This window comes from Crotalus tigris, unplaced genomic scaffold, assembly GCF_016545835.1.
Source record: "Crotalus tigris isolate CLP2741 ecotype Arizona unplaced genomic scaffold, ASM1654583v1 scf7180000024417.1347922, whole genome shotgun sequence".
NCBI classification, from domain to species: domain Eukaryota; kingdom Metazoa; phylum Chordata; class Lepidosauria; order Squamata; family Viperidae; genus Crotalus; species Crotalus tigris.
Window position 1 is genome coordinate 253,707 of NW_024100583.1, and position 17,829 is coordinate 271,535.

A 17,829-nucleotide genomic window follows, 5' to 3' on the forward strand; every position below is an offset into this window, starting at 1 on the left:
ACAGCTTCTGACACGTTTCCAGAGAATATTTGCAGCTCAGGGTTGAAATGAGGGGTCGTTGGTGTTCTCTGAGTTTGGTTGTTTCATTACCCAAACGACAGTAGTGGCCAAAAGTGTGAAAACCTTTTGAGAAAAGTGTATTTTTTGAGGTTTGATGGCTAATAACACCCCTGTTTTTGGAGCAGTACCATAAAGTTATATATCAATGGAAAGATAATTTAATCAGGAATGTAACGCAACGAAGTTTGTTCAATTACCTGTACTGTATTCTATAAAATGTTATAGCCAAATAACCAGAAAAAGGAAGCACAACTTGCTTAAGTTGATATCGGGTAGCTTTCCTTCATCTGATGGTAGCCAATGAACACAAGTGTTTAGAGAGCCAATCGGGTGTCATCTTGTTTTGGCAATGAGCCAATCAGATCACAGTAGGATCTAGTTATTGATGTCATGTGTTGAAGCTGAGAGGAGGACATTGGTCAGTGTGTTATGTGATCGCTATCAAGTTGGTTGGGGTTTTTTTGTGTTCTTTCATTTAGTGAGCTTGTAAAATGTAATAAAATTAAAGGAATGGTGCAAAGAGTTGACTGGTTGCCCAGAAAGCCATGTCAAATAGTAATTATGACGTGAACAAGGCTACAGTTATAAAGAAATTGGAAGAAAAATGGGTGGAAACTTGACCAAAGGTGGCATTTCTACTGTACACTTTTCCCAAAAGGTTTCCACAGTATGGGCCACTACTATAGGACCAAACTCACAGTCTCTTGATTGTGAGGCGAGATCTCTACCTCTAGGCCACTGGGTTGCTCTGTTGTGTGAGTAAATATCTGCCCTAAAGACAAAGCCGTGTTATTTAATGAGCTTTGGTTTTTCTCAAGAGCGGCAACCCGCGTGCAATTTTGCACAAGCCGATGTTCACGAAAGACGAAAGCAGACATCCGTGGATCTTCCTACCCACCTTCTACTGCGAGGGTCCCCATTTTTGACTCGAGAAAGTCAAACAACGTGCTTGGGGCAGATGGCCTGGCGTTTCCGAGTTCTTCCTCATCTTCCGGTCTTACGCGGCCTCTCCCCTTTCCTTTTCCTAAAGATAAGCCACACAGCCTAAAGTTAGACAGGAGAAAGAAACCGAGTCTTATGTTGTAAAGTATTTAAAACCATTATTTTACATTTCCTTAAGAAATACAGTTAAGGCCTAGTTCAGGGGTCTGCAACCTGGACAACCTTTAAGACTTGTGGACTTCAGCTCCCAGAATTCCTCAGCCAGCCTCCATTTTGTTGGTTAGATTTAAGACAGGGGTCTTCAAACTTGGCCCTTTTATGACTTGTGGACTTCAACTCCCAGAATTCCTCAGCCAGCCTCCATTTTGTTTGTTAGATTTAAGACAGGGGTCTTCAAACTTGGGCCTTTTATGACTTGTGGACTTCAACTCCCAGAATTCCTCAGCCAGCCTCCATTTTGATGGTTAGATTAAAGTACACCACAGAACAAAGCACAGGGCCCCTTTAATCTGAAATTGTACTTCGGGGAAACGAAAAACAGCATTTTACACAGAATTAGCATTTTAAGTGGAAAAATAGTGAGAATGCAGCATTGCCGGCTAACTCTGCCCACAGCCAGGAGTTCAATCCCGACTGCCTCAAGGTTGACTCAGCCTTCTGTCTTTCCGAAGTCATAGTAAAATAAGAAGCCATATTGTTTGGGGGGCGGGGGGGGGGGGCAATAAGCTGACATTTGTGAACCGTTCAGAGAGTTGTTATGGTTCCGGCTAATGAAACACTTCAAAGAACTTCTAGGCATTTATTTTCCTAAAAGTCAGTGATTGTTACAAAATGTTGGCACAGGCATAACGGAGGATGCTAAGACCTAAGTTAAATTATCAGCATGTTCCCTCCCTAAATTAGCCTCATATATCACATTATCCAATTAGTGTGAAGGTCAAAGGTTTCCTTCCTCTTTCTTTCCTGGGCTTTACCCCCACCCCCCCTTCTGCTCTGTATTAACCCCATAAATACCAGACAGTTCTGCATATTGTCAAAAGCAAGAATATACAATATTTGCAGCGTTGACAGAGTGCTGTGAAGAATGAGCCCATGATGGAAAGTCCATTTATGGGCCATTTTGTGACAACCTCCCAGGGGCTACCTAAGTTTTCCAGTGCTTTCAATATTTCTGGGATAACTGAATTGATTATTAACGGGCAGAACGTCCTTCACAACTCGGAATAGTGTTGGTTTCACCCGCTGCTAAACCATTGTTTGTTCTTTGGTAACGCTCTTGAGTGCTTTTTAGCATTGTTCTTGTTAACACTCTTTTGTGCCAAAAACATACAATAGAAAAGGGCCTGCTTGTATAAAGCAACCTAGAATTAAGGAGAAACTTCCTGACAGTTAAAACAATTAACCAGTGGAACAACCTGCCTCCAGAAGCGGTGAATGCTCCGACACTGGAAGTTTTTAAGAAGAGACTGGACAGCCATTTGTCCGAAATAATAACAACAACAACAATAATAAAGTTGGAAGGGACCTTGGAGGTCATCTAGTCCAACCCCCTGCTCAGGCAGGAAACCCTACACCATTTCGGACAAGTGGTTGTCCAGTCTCTTCTTAAAAACTCCCAGTGATGGAGCATTCACCACTTCTGGAGGCAGGTTGTTCCACTGATTTAATTGTTCAGGAAGTTTCTCCTTAGTTCTAGGTTGCTTTTCTCCTTGATGAGTTTCCATCCGTTGCTTCTTGTCCTGCCTTCAGGTGCTTTGGAGAATAGTTTGACTTCCTCTTCTTTGTGGCAGCCCCTGAGATATTGGAATACTGCTATCATGTCCCCCCTTGTCCTTCTCTTCGTTAAACTAGACATACCCAATTCTAGCAACCGTTCCTTACATGTTTTAGCCTCCAGTCCCCTAATCATCTTTGTTGCTCTTCTCTGTACTCTTTCTAGAGTCTCAACATCTTTTTTACATTGTGGTGACCAAAACTGGATGCAGTATTCCAAGTGTGGCCTTACCAAGGCCTTGTAAAGTGGTATTAACATTTCACGTGATCTTGATTCTATCCTTCTGTTAATGGTATAGGGTTTTCTGCCTGAACAAGGAGTTTGACTAGATCAGGGCTTTTCAACCTTTTCACCCATTGTACCACTTTTAAGTTAAGGCAACATCCAAGTACCACCAGTCGCCTAGCAAGGTGTCAAAAACTTGATAACCCCCCCCCAAAAAAGGAAAAAAGTGATAAAGTACAGGTAGTCCTCCACTTACAACAGCTCGCTTATAACAGCTACATATATATGGCCCTAACTCTGTAACTTCTAATGCAAACTTGTTCGCGATAACGTTGTATGCAAAAGATTTATTTAAAAGAGCAAAAGCTTTGAAGCCGACCGTTTCAAGTATCAAAATTTCAAATTGAATTGAAGCTCTTTAATTATGTGCACCTCTGTTCTCGGCAATTTCTTCCACATTTTTCAATCGGCAGACCATTCTATTCCTACTTTCATATTTTATATCTTTCCCCCAGGTCTAATATAGTTCCTCTTTCCAAATCTCATCTTCTTTCCTTATTTTATTTTGAAGTATTTTCTTCCCATATGAAATTTAGCCAGGACGTGAACCTACCACCAATGCTCATTTGCAAAACATTTAATGAAAATGTTGCCTAGACGACCTTTAAAAGGTGTGTAAATTTTGCTCCCTTCCTTCCCATCTCGGTCAATTTTACATCGATTTTAATGTTAACATTAATTCTTTTTAATGTTTTACTTGGTTTTCATTGATTGTTAGCTATCTAGAGTCGTCTCTAGGCAATTTGGGTGGCATATAAATTTCATAAATAATTAAATAAGTACAGGTAAGGACTCGGCTTACAACCGCAACTGAGCCCAAATTTCCCGTCGCTAAGTGAAACATTTAAGTAAGCTTTGCCCTATTTTACGACCTTACGTGAATCCCTGCATATGGCTGTTAAGTGAATCTGGTTCCCCCATTGACTTTGCTTGTTGGAAGGTGGCAAAAGGGGATCACGTGACCCCGGGAGGCTGCAACTGTCATAAGTATATGCCAGTTTCCAAGCCTTTGAATTTTGATCACATGACCCTGGGAAGAACGCAACAGTCGTAAGGGTGAAAAATAGTCACTTTTTTTTCAGCGCTGTTGTTGTCAATGCTGCTAACATCGGATGTTCTTGCTTTGACAACATATGGAGATGCAGCCATTTTCCTTCTTATGTTTTACTCTTAGAGTTAGAATTAGATGATACTGGGGGGGGGAGAATGAATGTGTATGAGAGTTAGTTAGACATAACAATATGGCAATAGTATGAGAGTCAAGGTTTTTTGAAAGAAGAGATGATAAGAAATGGCGGGTTGGAGTTGGAGAACTGGAGGGAAGGCCTGCGTTTCAAATTAATTGGAGATTGTGATTTATGACTGTTAATTAGAGGGTGGATTTGCGCTAGATACTATGTGTTCAGGGGAGGGGAATTCATATGTTGGCTTCCACTATGTTAGTGCCGATGCTATGCTACTCCAATAAAGATTCCTCAAGGTAAACAATGCCTCGAAGTTCTTTGAAGAGTTTCATCTGTCGGAACCATGACTTCAGTCACTAAACGAACTGTAGTAAGTTGAGGACTACCTACAAGTAAATAAATCTGTACTCCCAAAAAAATGTGATCCTACAGAAATCCTTTCCTGTGTGATAGATGAATGAAATTATACCTCTAGCGGCTGGCCCTTGAGTAGTCGCTTGTTTATTGCTGTTGAGGAGGAAATTTAATGAAGCTTCAAGGTTGTTGCTATTATCCATAAGTGCCTGTCGTGCAGCTTCTTTGCTAAAGCCCATTTCTGTTATGTGTTTGAGAGCCTTTTCATCAACCTACAAGAGAAAAGAGCAAAAAGTCAATTTTGAGAGGAAACCAAACGGAACTCTTAGTTTTAAAATACAAATAAAGAATTTTTTTTTTAAAACTGAACTGTTGTTCATTGTGATTGTTTTGGGTTTTTTTTTTCCTGAATTTGGTTGTTGTTTTTTTATAAAAATCTCTGCTGTGGGTTTTTTTTTTTTTTTTTTGGTAGAACTTTATCACCCGGCTTAAACCCCAAACTCCATTTATGTCTTCTGCTGTAGTCAGTTTTAGGTCAAGTGACTAATTCCCTTCTCTGGAATAGATGCTAGAGCCGAAAAGCAGAAGAGAAAGAGTTCAAAATAACGCCGTGACTCTGCCTTCCCTGCGTAAGAAAACAAGGCAATCCCACCTTTCCCTTTCCAGCCAATGAACTTTTTTAGCTAGAGCCCCTAAATTCTTAAAATATCCGAAGTCCATAAGATGTCAGGACCTTGTTTTGTTTTTAAATGTCCGTGTCAAGGCGCATTAAGAAATGTGTGCTTATTTAGTTCATTTGATCACTAAAACATCTTAATCGATGAAATGTAGGTCGGTACATGAGATAGCTAGTAATTTCTTGAATGTAAGTCAACTTATGCCTGCCTCCGGAAGTTGTGAGTGCTCCAACACTGGAAGTTTTTAAGAAGAGATTAGACAACCATTTGTCTGAATTGGTATAGGGCAGGGGTAGGCAACCTTGGCTCTTTTATGACTCGTGGACTTCAACTCCCAGAATTCCTGAGCCAGCATGTCTCAGCTTGGAAACCTCTCCCTTTCCCCTCAGCATGGCTAGCTCAGGAATTCTGGGAGTTGAAGTCCACGAGTCATAAAAGAGCCAAGGTTGCCTAGGGTTTCCTGCTTGAGCAGGGGGTTGGACTAGAAGACCTCCAAGGTCCCTTCCAGTTCTATTCTATTCTATTCTATTCTATTCTATTCTATTCTATTCTATTCTATTCTATTCTATTCTATTCTACTCTACTCTACTCCACTTCTATTCTACTCTATTCTACTCTACTCTACTCTACTCTACTCTAATTCTATTCTATTCTATTCTATTCTATTCTATTCTATTCTATTCTACTCTACTCTATTCTACTCTACTCCACTTCTATTCTACTCTACTCTACTCTACTCTAATTCTATTCTATTCTATTCTATTCTATTCTGTTCTGTTCTATTCTATTCTATTCTACTCTACTCTATTCTACTCTACTCTATTCTACTCTACTCTATTCTATTCTATTCTATTCTATTCTGTTCTGTTCTGTTCTGTTCTGTTCTGTTCTATTCTATTCTATTCTACTCTATTCTACTCTACTCTACTCTATTCTACTCTACTCTACATACCCTACCCTACCCTATCCTCTTTGTATTTCTGGTATGTGCAAGAAGCATCAGATGTTGAATTAATGATTACATAAAACAAAATAACAGATTTGGAAAAGATCTTAGAGGTCTTCTAGGCCAACCCCCTGGCTCAAGCAAGAAACCCACAACTTCTGAAGACAAGTCGATCCACTGATTAATTGTTCTAGCTGTCAGGAAATTCCTCCTTAGTTCTAGGTTGCTTCTCTCTTTGGTTAGTTTCCATCCGTTGCTTCTTGTCCTGCCCTCAGGTGCTTTGGATAATAGGTTGAAGCCCCCCCCCACTTCTTTGTGGCAACCCCTGAGACATTGTAAGGCTGTCAACCCTACTCCTTCTTTCCATTAAACTAGCCATACCCAAATCCTGCAACAGTTCTTCACATTTTAGCCTCCAGCTTCCTAATCATTTTTGTTGCCCTTCTCTGCAATCAGTCATACTAACTGATTGGACACCATGACCGTTTCCTACGATGTGGAGACGATATTCTTTTTTTTGGGGGGGGGGCGATGTGTATCTTACCAATTCACGATAGACACCTTCATTTTTTCCTTCAGGCTTCGTCTTCTCCTTCTGGAATACGTCTCTGCTTCGATTCCCTGCAGCATTCAAACTGAGGTTGCTTCTGGTGTTACTACCGCCGCCGCCAAAAGTCTTGGTCTTTAGAGAAGAGAACCATGTTTTAGTAATGCCACTGCCACGTATTTCTAAAATGACTGAGATGTACAAGCCGAGCACATGCGTGTTCTGTCCCAGCCTACATGAGTCCTTGTTATGCTCACAAGGAGAAACTCCTCTTCCAAGAAACAGGCAGGAACTGCAGGAAAAAACCAACCCCTTTTATTCTCACAGACCTGAGTCAATGTCCAAGGCAAACAAACACAGTCCACAGAAACTCAATCTTCAACACAAACGGCTGCCTTCGGCAACCAGCACCTCCCACACCTTCCTTTTATTATGCAGCCAAGGCGTGGCTTCCTAATGCCTTCTCCTTTGCCTTTGGAGCCGCCCCATTGCATTACTCTGCCCTACTCGCTTCTCTTGCCTGCGCAATCGTGCATCTGGGATTTGTCCCAGCTGTTCTTCATCACTGTCCAACTCAGCCTCCCAGCACAGCTGTGTCTCAGCCTGAGCACGAGTAGAGGGGCCAGGCTCCTGGTCAGACTGTAAGTCTTGGAGCTCCTCAGAGCCTTCCTCTGACTCTAATGTCACTCCAGGCCCCTCCTCCTCATCTGATTCCTCAGACTCAGCTGCCAGATCCACTAGCTGGCAAGGAAGCACAACAACGCATTCCTCAGCTTACAGCCACAATGAAGCCCAACATTCCCATTGCTAGATGAGACAGTGAGCGTTAAGTTAGTTCTGCCCCGTTTTACAACTTTTCTTGCCACGGCGGTTAAGCCAATCATGGCAGTTAACAACGATTGTTAAGGGAACCTGGCTCCTCCACTGACTTTGTCAAAAAGTCGTAAAGGGGGATCGCATGATCCCAGAACAAAGACACACGCCGGCGGCCAAGCACCTGAATTTTGATCACGTGACCCCTGGGGATGCTGCAACGGTCATTAAGTATGAAAACAGTCTTAAGTTGCTGTTCTCAATGCCATTGTAACTTTGAACAGTGACTAAATGAATGCTTTTAAATCAGCGGTTCTCAACCTGTGGGTCAGGACCCCATTTGGGGTCGAACAACCATTTCACGGGGGTCGCCAAACAATGCAGTCCGCCATTTTCCCCCCTTTTCCTTAGCTGTGCTACTCCCTTTTATTCTATTGGCTTTTGAAAGCCAATAGAATAGACTCTCTTGAATAGAGTCTAATTCTATTGGCTTTCAAAAGCCAATGGGAATTGTCCAGGCTGTCTCTGCCCTGCTGAGCCCAAAAGTCCCATTCTGCAAACGGTGCTGCACCAGTTGAGTAGTCCTCGACTTACGACCAGTTGGGGGTCGCGGCATTAAAAAGGTTGAGAACCACTGTTTTAAATCAAGGACTACCTGTATCTCAATGTGTAACATTTTGGGTGGGGAACAGGGCCAACAGGATCTGATTTGTGCAGCTGGTATAGAACTAGCCCAGAGGTTCCCAACCTTTTGGGCACCAGGGACCGGTTCCGTGGAGAGAGAGGTTTTTCCATGGACCGGAGGGTGTGTGGTTTTGTGTGCTGCTTGTATCTCATGGATGGGGCTTTGCTTGTTTGTGCGGCCCAGTTGCTGGCATACTGCGGCCCGGTACTGGTCCACAGACCGGAGGTTGGGGGACCCCCGAACTAGCCTACAGAATCTAGCAAAACGTTGCCACTCACATAAATCAAGAAGCTTCCATTCAAATACTGCAGTCTACTAAAGACAAGTCACCGTGGTCAAATCAAACACTCAAGTGTGACAAATGTATTAATGCTATTCAGGTACCAGGGAAGATTTGTAAGACTTATAGGGTATGAAGGAAAGTTTGAGACGTACACGGAAATGCCATGTAGATTTTCAGCAGAGCAATTTATGACCCGGGATGTGTCCCGCTCTGCCCATTATCAAATGCAAAATACTTCACTAATGGTGGTGTTATTAGCCTTAAGCCCACGTTCTCGGAATACCTTCTCTTCATGTTTTTCCCTTCCAAAGACAAAACTGGAACACAAGATTTTTTTAAGGAAACATGTCCCCCTTTAACCCCGCTGTTTCTTAAGATATACACAGAATAAAAGTCTGTATATTCCAAGGTATTTTTTTTTCCTTCAGTAATTCACACTTAACATCCTAAGTCCAGTACTTTAGAAACAGCCTGCTCTTGATGGATCACAGCAAATAGCTTTTCCATATCAGGTTAAGATCTGTCCCGAGATCATTCGTGTATTGTTTCAAAACAAAAAGACAAGAGGCGTTCGTTCTAACCTCCTTGCTTTTGGCAACTTCGGCAATAGCAGCGGTCCGCTGTTTTTCAAATTCGTCGTTGTCCCCCATCGGTTTCGCCACGTTGGTGACTTGCAGGGTTTTTCGGCGGTCCAACTCCTTGCTGTCCACTTGAAGCTGAGACACGCATCTCTGGTGACACAAAAGCATATTTAAGCAAGAGATAAACCGACAACATGTTCAATTGTTCGTGCATTAAAAAATAAAACAAACCAACCATCATTTACTTGGGAGTTGAATCTAAGCCAGGACCTGTCCTTGGCATCTGCCAAAGCAGATTTTTGGCAATCAGAAAAGGAATCGAGGACAGGGTCCTGTTCGTGATGAGGAACTACTACTGGTGATAAGAAAGAATCGTGTGGCGTAGCAAAAAGGGTTAGCACTGAGGTCATATTGCCCCTGCAGGAAAGGCAAAACATCAATTTTATCGCCAGAGGGATTGGCTTAGAAACAGCGAGCTGAAATAATAACCAATAGACCAAAAAGAAAAAAATCTTGAGGGGCTGAGAAGGAAGGAAGGAAAAATCTCAGTGCGGTTACAAGATTCCAGCAGGTGGAAGAATTCACCTAGCCCAGTGATGGCGAAACTTTTAGTGACCAAGTGCCCAAACTGCAACCCAAAACCCACTTATTTATCGGAAAGTGCCAACATGGCAATTTAATCTGAATACTGAGGTTTTAGTTTAGAAAAAACAACTCATACGTTAACATCTTTTGTCTTAAAAGAAAAACACAATAACAAAGCTTTCAATGATACAAGCAACATTTTACTGAAAGGTAAAAGTTTACACTTTTGTAAAAATTAATGTGAATTTGAACAATTAATGTGAATTTTGCTGTTGTACGCATGCTGATAATTTGTCTAACCTTGGCTTATACTTTGTAAGTTTGAGAGCAACACATGCAGCACTCAGGTCGTTAGTCTGTTTCTGGTATCAGATTTGATACAATTCAAAGCTGCTCAGAGGCTTGTTTTGGCTAGGAAGGGGCTTGAGAAATGGCTTTTTTCTGCGAAAACTTAGCCAAAGGGCTCTGAGTGCCCCCTCTGGCACGCCTGCCATAGGTTCGCCACCACTGACCTCGCCCTTTAAAACAGGCAAAAAGAAAGGTTTGTTCTACGTATTTCCGTGCATTGGCACTGATGCTGTGATCAGCGTTCAGAAGCTTGGCAGCCGCATCCTGGACAAGAAATTTCACCTTCTTTTATCTCAAAATGTGTCTTCCTGACAGGGGTGTGGCTAGCAAGCATGCAGGCCCAGGAGCTTCCCATAAACCACCCCCTTCTCTCTTTGGGGGAAAATGCAGTTCAGATGATTGAAAATGGAGAGAAACAAGTAATAACAAACTGGGATGGACTGGTTTTAATTTATTCTTTGTAATATTGTACCTCCCTCTCTTCCTTCTTTCTGTTTTTTCCTTCCTTCCTTCCTTTCTTCCTTCATCTTTCTTTCCTTCCTTTCCTTCTTTCTTCATCTTTTTCTTTTTTGTTTTCTTTCTTTCCTCCCTCCCCTTTTCCTTCCTTTTTTCCTTCCTTCCTTCATCTTTCTTTTTTTCTTTCCTTCTTTCCTCCCTCCCTTTCTTTCTTCATCTTTTTTTTCTTTCTTTCCTTTTTTTCTTCCTCCCTCCCTTTCCTTCCTTTTTTCCTTCCTTCCTTCAACTTTCTTTTTTTCTTTTTCTTTCCTTCTTTCCTTCCTTTCTCTCTCCCTCCCTTCTCTTTCTTCCTTCATCTTTCTTTTTTTTCTTTCCTCTTTTTTCTTTTTTTCCTCCCTTTCCTTCCTTTTTTCCTTCCTTCCTTCATCTTTCTTTCTCTTTCTTTCTTTCTTTCTTTCTTTCTTTCTTTTCTTTCTTTCTTTCTTTCTCTTTTTTCCCTTTCTTTTTTTCCTCCTCTTTTCCCTAGCCATACGGCTCACCAATCCAGCATGAGGAGGCATATAATAGAACTTATCTAATCTAATCTAATTTTTTTTTACTTTCCAGTATGGCATGCAGGCTGCTCAGGTGGTGGGACTGAGGGATAAAATGCCAGATAAGCACATGATCCTCGACTTTAGATAGTAGCAACCCTACCTACCCAAGTGAACAGGTAAAGCAGGAGGCAAAGCTCCATTAGGGTGACTAAAGCTCCCCACTCTTCCACCTTCTGACTTCATACCTGCTGCTACAAATGCTCAAGTTCAGGGGCCCTTGGTGCTCCCTGAACTTGATCCATTTTTTTTTTCTCGCAGACGTTTCATTGCCCAACTAGATTACATCATCAATGCTAACTGCTGATATTTATCTAGCTGGGTAATGAAACGTCTGCAAGAAAACTACCAAGTTTAGCGAGTAGCAAGGATCCCACAGTTCAGCCCTGAGCTACAGCTACAAATATTCTCTTGTACTGGCTCAAATGTATTTATTCAGCAAAGAATTTGTAAATGTTCTATGTTTTTAAGTGTCAGCTTCAAAAAAAAAATATTCAAATTATTTAATATTGCCGGAGGAAAAAACTGTCGCAATGTAGAGAAGTTATTTTTCACAAAAGACGACATCTTTCAGTTATGAAGAGTGCCTATTATCCTTCTCATCATTTCATCGTTCCTATTATCTATTTCCTCAGCTTCTTAGGACTGTAACTTGATTGTTTGTGTCTCATGATTTATGTTGATTGCCTTCATTTAGTATCCTATTATGATTGATGTTGTTTGCTTATTTAGCAGCCTGTGACTATCACCGAGTTTGTATCTTATGATTTATGATGATTGTCTTTTATGATCATAATTTATCACTTGTTTGTATGTACACGGAGAGCTTATGCATCGGAGACAAATTCCTTGTGTGTCCTATCACACTGGGCCGATAAAGAATTGAATTCTATTCTGTTCTGTTTTGTTGTTCTACACAGTCTGAAGATGGCAATGAAGATGTGCAAGACCAAAAAGCATGTCATACCTGTCCAAAAGGGAGAAAGGGGGGAGGCCCTCCTTCTGTTCCTATGTTACTTCTGTTGTGCTTTGATAAACTCTGAAAGATTAAGCAGTTTTCATTAACTGATAAGGGGGGGAAATGGTAGGAAAACACAGAGAGTAGTATGTACACATCATTTAATGTTGTCCCCTGGAAGCTTCTCACTGCCTGAATGCTATGGATGTTCTGAAGACTCTGATCTCTCTTCTACATCGCCACTAAAAACGGAGGAAGGCTTGAAATAACTGAAAACACACATGCGCGCGCGCACACACACACACACACACCCCTAAGAAAGCAAAATGACTGTTTAGCCCATAATGGAGTATAATGGCACGGCTGACTGCTCTTATCTCTAAGAAAATAAGTAGGATGAATGGATAGATATTGGAGAGAGACAGACAGATAGATATAGATAGATATAGTAGATAGATACAGTAAATAGATAGAAAGATAGATAGAAAGATAGATAGATAGATAGATAGATAGATAGGTGGGTGGGTGGGTGGGTGGGTGGGTGGGTGGGTGGGTGAGTGGGTGGGTGGGTGGGTGGACGGACGGACGGACAGACAGACAGACATGTTAGGTAGGTAGGTAGGTAGGCAGGCAGGCAGGCAGACAGACAGACAGACAGACAGACAGACAGACAGGTAGGTAGGTAGGTGGGTAGGTAGGTAGGTAGGGACAGGAAGGAAGGAAGGAAGGAAGGAAGGAAGGAAGGAAGGAAGGAAGGAAGGAAGGAAGGAAGGAAGGAAGGAAGGAAGGAAGGAAGGAAGGAAGATTAGATAGATAGACAGACAGACAGCTGTTAAGTAGGTAGGTAGGGAGACAAGACAGACAGACAGACAGAATTTTACCCTAAAAACAAAGGTATAATCAAGATTTGCTATGGAAAGGCTACAAAAAACTGAATAACTGTTTTCATACTTCATACTTTTTCCTCTTGGAAAATCCAGAGGAGGTAGGATTTAAATAAAGAATCTAATTGCAAAGCCTTTATGATACCATCAGGCACCTCCAAGAAATAATTCAGAGGAGACAAGCAACCGTTGTTTATAAAGAGAAGAATGAGATGAACATTACTCCATTTCCTTGAGCGTTTTTATCTGATGCTTCGGAAAGCCAATAAAATTGATCTGACTCTTAAATTATCCAAATTTAAATACTGCCCCTTCCATGGAAATGTTTTCCAGGGGGAGATAAAATATGACAAGTCGCTCTCATAACAACAAAAGCAAAAAAAAATACAACATCCTTAAATGTGTCCAACAAGTCAGCTGGAGTTTTTAACATTTGGGCTTAAGGTAGGAAAATGCTTCATGTTACCTCACCCTTTGCAACTCCCATTTTTCAATCAGATGTTCCACTTCACCTCCTAGAACCACCGTGTTGCTATCATTCAGAAGGAGAAAGCCATTTTTCACTTCCACGATTCCCAGCAGCTTAATTTTTGTTCCAGGAGGTGTGTTCAGGCTACATGCAAGCAAAACAGAAAGAAAGAATACATTTACAAGTGTTAGGACGATATGGCGTTATTCAAGTTACGTTGCTCTAATTCAGCTCAAGTGCGACAGTCCGAATTGTTTTGTACGCGTTCTCTGTTAGTTCGAATACTGGCTGTGTGCAGGACGGTGAAACCACGCTGCATTTTTTTTTTTTAATGATTTGATAAAAACGACACCCACTCTGCAAGCAAATAACTCGTCTGTATTTTACGAGGTAGCTGAAAAGCCATGGAAAATATGTGGGCCATCGCTACCACTTTATCCAGGAAGTGTCAGAATCCATCTCTGTCCTTCTTCTGACAGCTGTCTTTGAAAGCATGGCTTGCTGTACAATTTCCATCGAGTGTGTATATCCATTGTTCACTGTCAAAGCAGGGAAACCGAAAACACAATTTCAAGCCACAAGATCTAAAACAACAGCTATCATTTTCGGCTGCCGAGTACATCCGTCAAATGGACAGAATATTGAGGAAAATCAGCTCTCGATAATTTTAAAGATCTAGTTGAGGTGACGGGAACTTGGGCAAGAGTTGACACCGATTTATGGAAACAGGAGGACAGCATCTGTAGCTACAATCCAAAAGGTGTAAGATGGTAGCCAATTTCTTCAGAGAAATAAAAATAAAATAAAAATAAAATAAATGAAATAAAATAAAAATAAAATAAAATAAATAAAATAAAAATAAAAGCTCAACACCCTAAAGCAGGGCTTTTCAACCTTTTCATCCATTGTACCACTTTTAGGATATGGCAACATATCACCAGACGCCTAGCAAGGCGTCAAAAACTTGATGACCAAAAAAAAAAAAAAAGAAAGGAAAAAAGTGAGAAAGTACAGGTAGTCCTCAACTTACAACAGTTCGCTTAGTGACTGTTCGAAGTTACAATGGCACTGAAAAAAGTGCCCCCCAAGCCACAGCCGAGCAAGACACCTGCCTGCCCGCCCGGTGGTGCTCTTCCTCCTATCCGAGGTTTTCATTGTTGTGAGCATTTCTGTTGAGGATTGGCAGCGGGGGTTGGGTGGGGGGGTGTTTGGTTTTTATTCCCCCCGTCTGCTTGGTGGTTGCAGCAGGTTTTGGTCAATTCACGTGACCCTGGGACACTGTGACCGTCATCAATATGAATCAGTTGCTGAGCATCTGAATGTAAATCACAAGACCCTGGAGATGCTGCAACATTTCAGCTGATCGGCGCCTCTTCTGGGCTCAGCAGAAGTGCCAGGATCAGCGCCGAGCGCCAGTTTGAGCCTAGCACTGATCCTGGTGCTTCCGCTGAGCCCTGACAGCCCTGCAGCTCCAGCCGTCTCTCGCTCAGGCTTGTGCGGTGCTGCCACCGGTTCAGCTCATTCCCTTCCCCCGCTACCCCTTTTCTAGGATGGTTGCGTACCACCTGCCAGGTGCCAATGGTACCCGCACCACTGGTTGAAAAGCCCTGCCCTAAAGAACGTTCTTGGCAACTAGAAGGCATGGATTAGGAACGGTCTTTTTCCAGGATGTCTTTCTAGCTCAGTTTACAATTTAAGTATTTGGGGGGGGGAGGCTCCCATCCAACTATTAATCCTGCTGGACCCTACTTAGCTTCTCACGCCAGAGAAGGTCAGCCAGAGGAGCTTTCCTGAGGCAGCTATCTTTGCAGAGTTGCAATAAGATATTAGATAATGTGACTTTCGCGTGACCTTGAGAATTACAGCATGGGCCCTCCCTCCATAAAGCCAGAACTACAGAAAACAAGTTTATTATTATTATTGAGGATCATCGCACAGTCAGCCAGATGTTCAGACTGGATTTAGCATTTTTGTCTACCTGTCGAGTCCTTACCCAGGACCTGGGATAGGCAGAGGTGGATGTTTGATGGTATTACAGATATCGTCGCAGGATGGAAGCAGTTCCTAGTAAGGCCGCCTTTTGCAATTGACTAATGGTGAATTTGTCAATGCCAATGGTGTTCAAATAGTGCTCCAGTTGTTTTGGGATTGCACCCAAGGTGCCTATGACTATTGGTACTACCCTTGCTTGCTTTTGCCACAGTCTTTCTATTTCTATTTGTAGGTCTTTGTATTTTGTTATCTTCTTCAGTTCTTTCTCATCTATTATTATTATTATTATTATTATTATTATTATTACTACTACTACTACTACTACTACTACTACTACTACTACTACTACTATTGAGGCTCATCGCACAGTCAGCCAGATGTTCAGACTGGATTTGGCATTTTTGTCTACCTGTTGAGTCCTTACCAAGGACCTGGGATAGGCAGAGGTGGATGTTTGATGGTATTACAGATATTGTCGCAGGATGGAAGCAGTTCCTAGTAAGGCTGCCTTTTGCAATTGACTAATGGTGAATTTGTCAATGCCAATGGTGTTCAAGTGGTGCTCCAGTTGTTTTTGGATTGCACAACTGGAGCACCACTTGAACACTATTGGTGCTCCAGTTGTATTTAAGTGGTGCTCCAGTTGTGCAATCCCCAAATAATAACAACAATGATAATAATGATAATAATGATAATAATGATAATAATGATAATAATGATAATGATAATGATAATAATAGGTAGACAAAATGCCAAATCCAGTCTGAACATCTGGCTGACTGTGCGATGATTGATAATAATTAATAATAATGCCTATCCCAGGTCCTGGGTAAGGACTCGATAGGTAGACAAAATGCCAAATCCAGTCTGAACATCTGGCTGACTGTGCGATGATCAATAATAATAATAGTTGTTGTTGTTATTATTATTAGTATTAGTATTGATTATTGATGATGGTGGTGATGATGATGATTGATCATCACAGTCAGCCAGATGTTCAGACTGGATTTGGCATTTTGTCTACCTATCGAGTCCTTACCCAGGACCTGGGATAGGCAGATGTGATGTTTGATGGTATATTATTATTATTATTGTTGTTGTTGTTGTTGTTGTTGTTGTTGTTGTTGAAAGGAAGCAGAGCTCTCAAATACACAAGCACCTCCTTCCCAAGCATCACAGTATCATGTTCAGGCTGAAACTCTCTGACAAACTGCCCAAACTTACAAACTGTAATAGGCTTAACTCTGAGGAGTATCCAGACAAGGCCAGGGAGCACATTTCCCACAATAGTCAGTAATATCCAGAAGCGTATTTGTTTACTGCAGAATATGATCATAGGTGGGTAAATGATCAGTGTGTTGTAGGGGGGAAAAACAAAAGCCTCCGGAGGTGTGGTGGGGAGGTAGTGTTAGGACTGCCACCACCACTATGCCATGCTTTGCTTGCTGCCAGGCTACTGTACACGGGGGGGGGGGGGCTGTGGGGTGGGATAAGAGTGGGGGGAGGTTAGTAGGAGAGGAACTGAAACTAAGCATCGTGCCATTCCCAGCCCAGCGGTTCCCAGGTCACACTATGGAATGTAGCACCATCCAATCCGCAAAGACCGGGACTGTCATCCAATCCGATTAGACACTTAAGAGATAACCAAGGGACTAAGGGAAAAGTGAACCATATGCTTTGGGCGCGAAAAATCTCAGATCTGGCTTTGCAACCATTTAGCTCTAGTAAAGTGAGCTTTTGCTAACAATGGATTCGAGCCTCTTTCTCTTCTGACTGACCAAGAACTTGGGGTGATGGACAGGTAGTCTGAAAGTGGTGCCGTCCGGGTAAAAATGCATCATTTCTAAAAAAAAAAACCCAAAACCCAAAGTTCTTAATTCCTACAAGGTTAAAACCCCACTTAATCTCAAAAGTAAGAGCCTGATCTTTCCCCTTGCCCAAAACCTAATTTAAACCACTCAGACCTCTATAGACGTAATTTTATCAGAGCGATTCCTGTAGGCAGGGCTATTTTTCTGCAGTTATTAGTGATGCTGGGACAATTCATGTCCTTGAAATTATTGTGCAAGGTAGCCCACAATGGGGTGGCGGGGGGGTGGGGGGAATACACCGAGCTCTTTTGTAAAATGAATAGGAATATTTTGGTTTTTCTTTTAACTTTTTGTTCTTTCTCCCTACAGAATTGAAAGCTTGCAAGCCATTGTTTTAAACAACTATTTCACCTATAGGTGTAAATATATTAATAGTATTTTCACAGCATCGGTAACATTAAATTGGAAACTGAGACATGAGCTGTAATTTTATCGGTAATAACACTACGGAACTGCCAACCTGCCTCTAGCAGCAACTGCCTCCACTTTTACCTAAAAGTAGCTTATGAATAAAGGGAGACAAATTAAATATTATTAATGCT

General features: G+C 41.8%; 1 protein-coding gene across 2 annotated transcripts in view; it reads right to left on the minus strand.

Moving 5' to 3' along the window:
- Positions 1 to 17,829, minus strand: part of TDRD3 (tudor domain containing 3) — a 72,229-nt gene that overhangs the window by 30,870 nt on the left and 23,530 nt on the right. For both annotated transcript variants that reach the window (XM_039329826.1, XM_039329828.1), the window contains exons 5-10: positions 13,427 to 13,568; positions 12,081 to 12,152; positions 9,132 to 9,281; positions 6,767 to 6,904; positions 4,715 to 4,871; positions 959 to 1,084 (exon numbers count right to left, since the gene is read on the minus strand). In XM_039329826.1, coding sequence (XP_039185760.1) covers positions 959 to 1,084; positions 4,715 to 4,871; positions 6,767 to 6,904; positions 9,132 to 9,281; positions 12,081 to 12,152; positions 13,427 to 13,568 — 785 coding nt within the window. The remainder of the gene's footprint in view (positions 1 to 958; positions 1,085 to 4,714; positions 4,872 to 6,766; positions 6,905 to 9,131; positions 9,282 to 12,080; positions 12,153 to 13,426; positions 13,569 to 17,829) is intronic.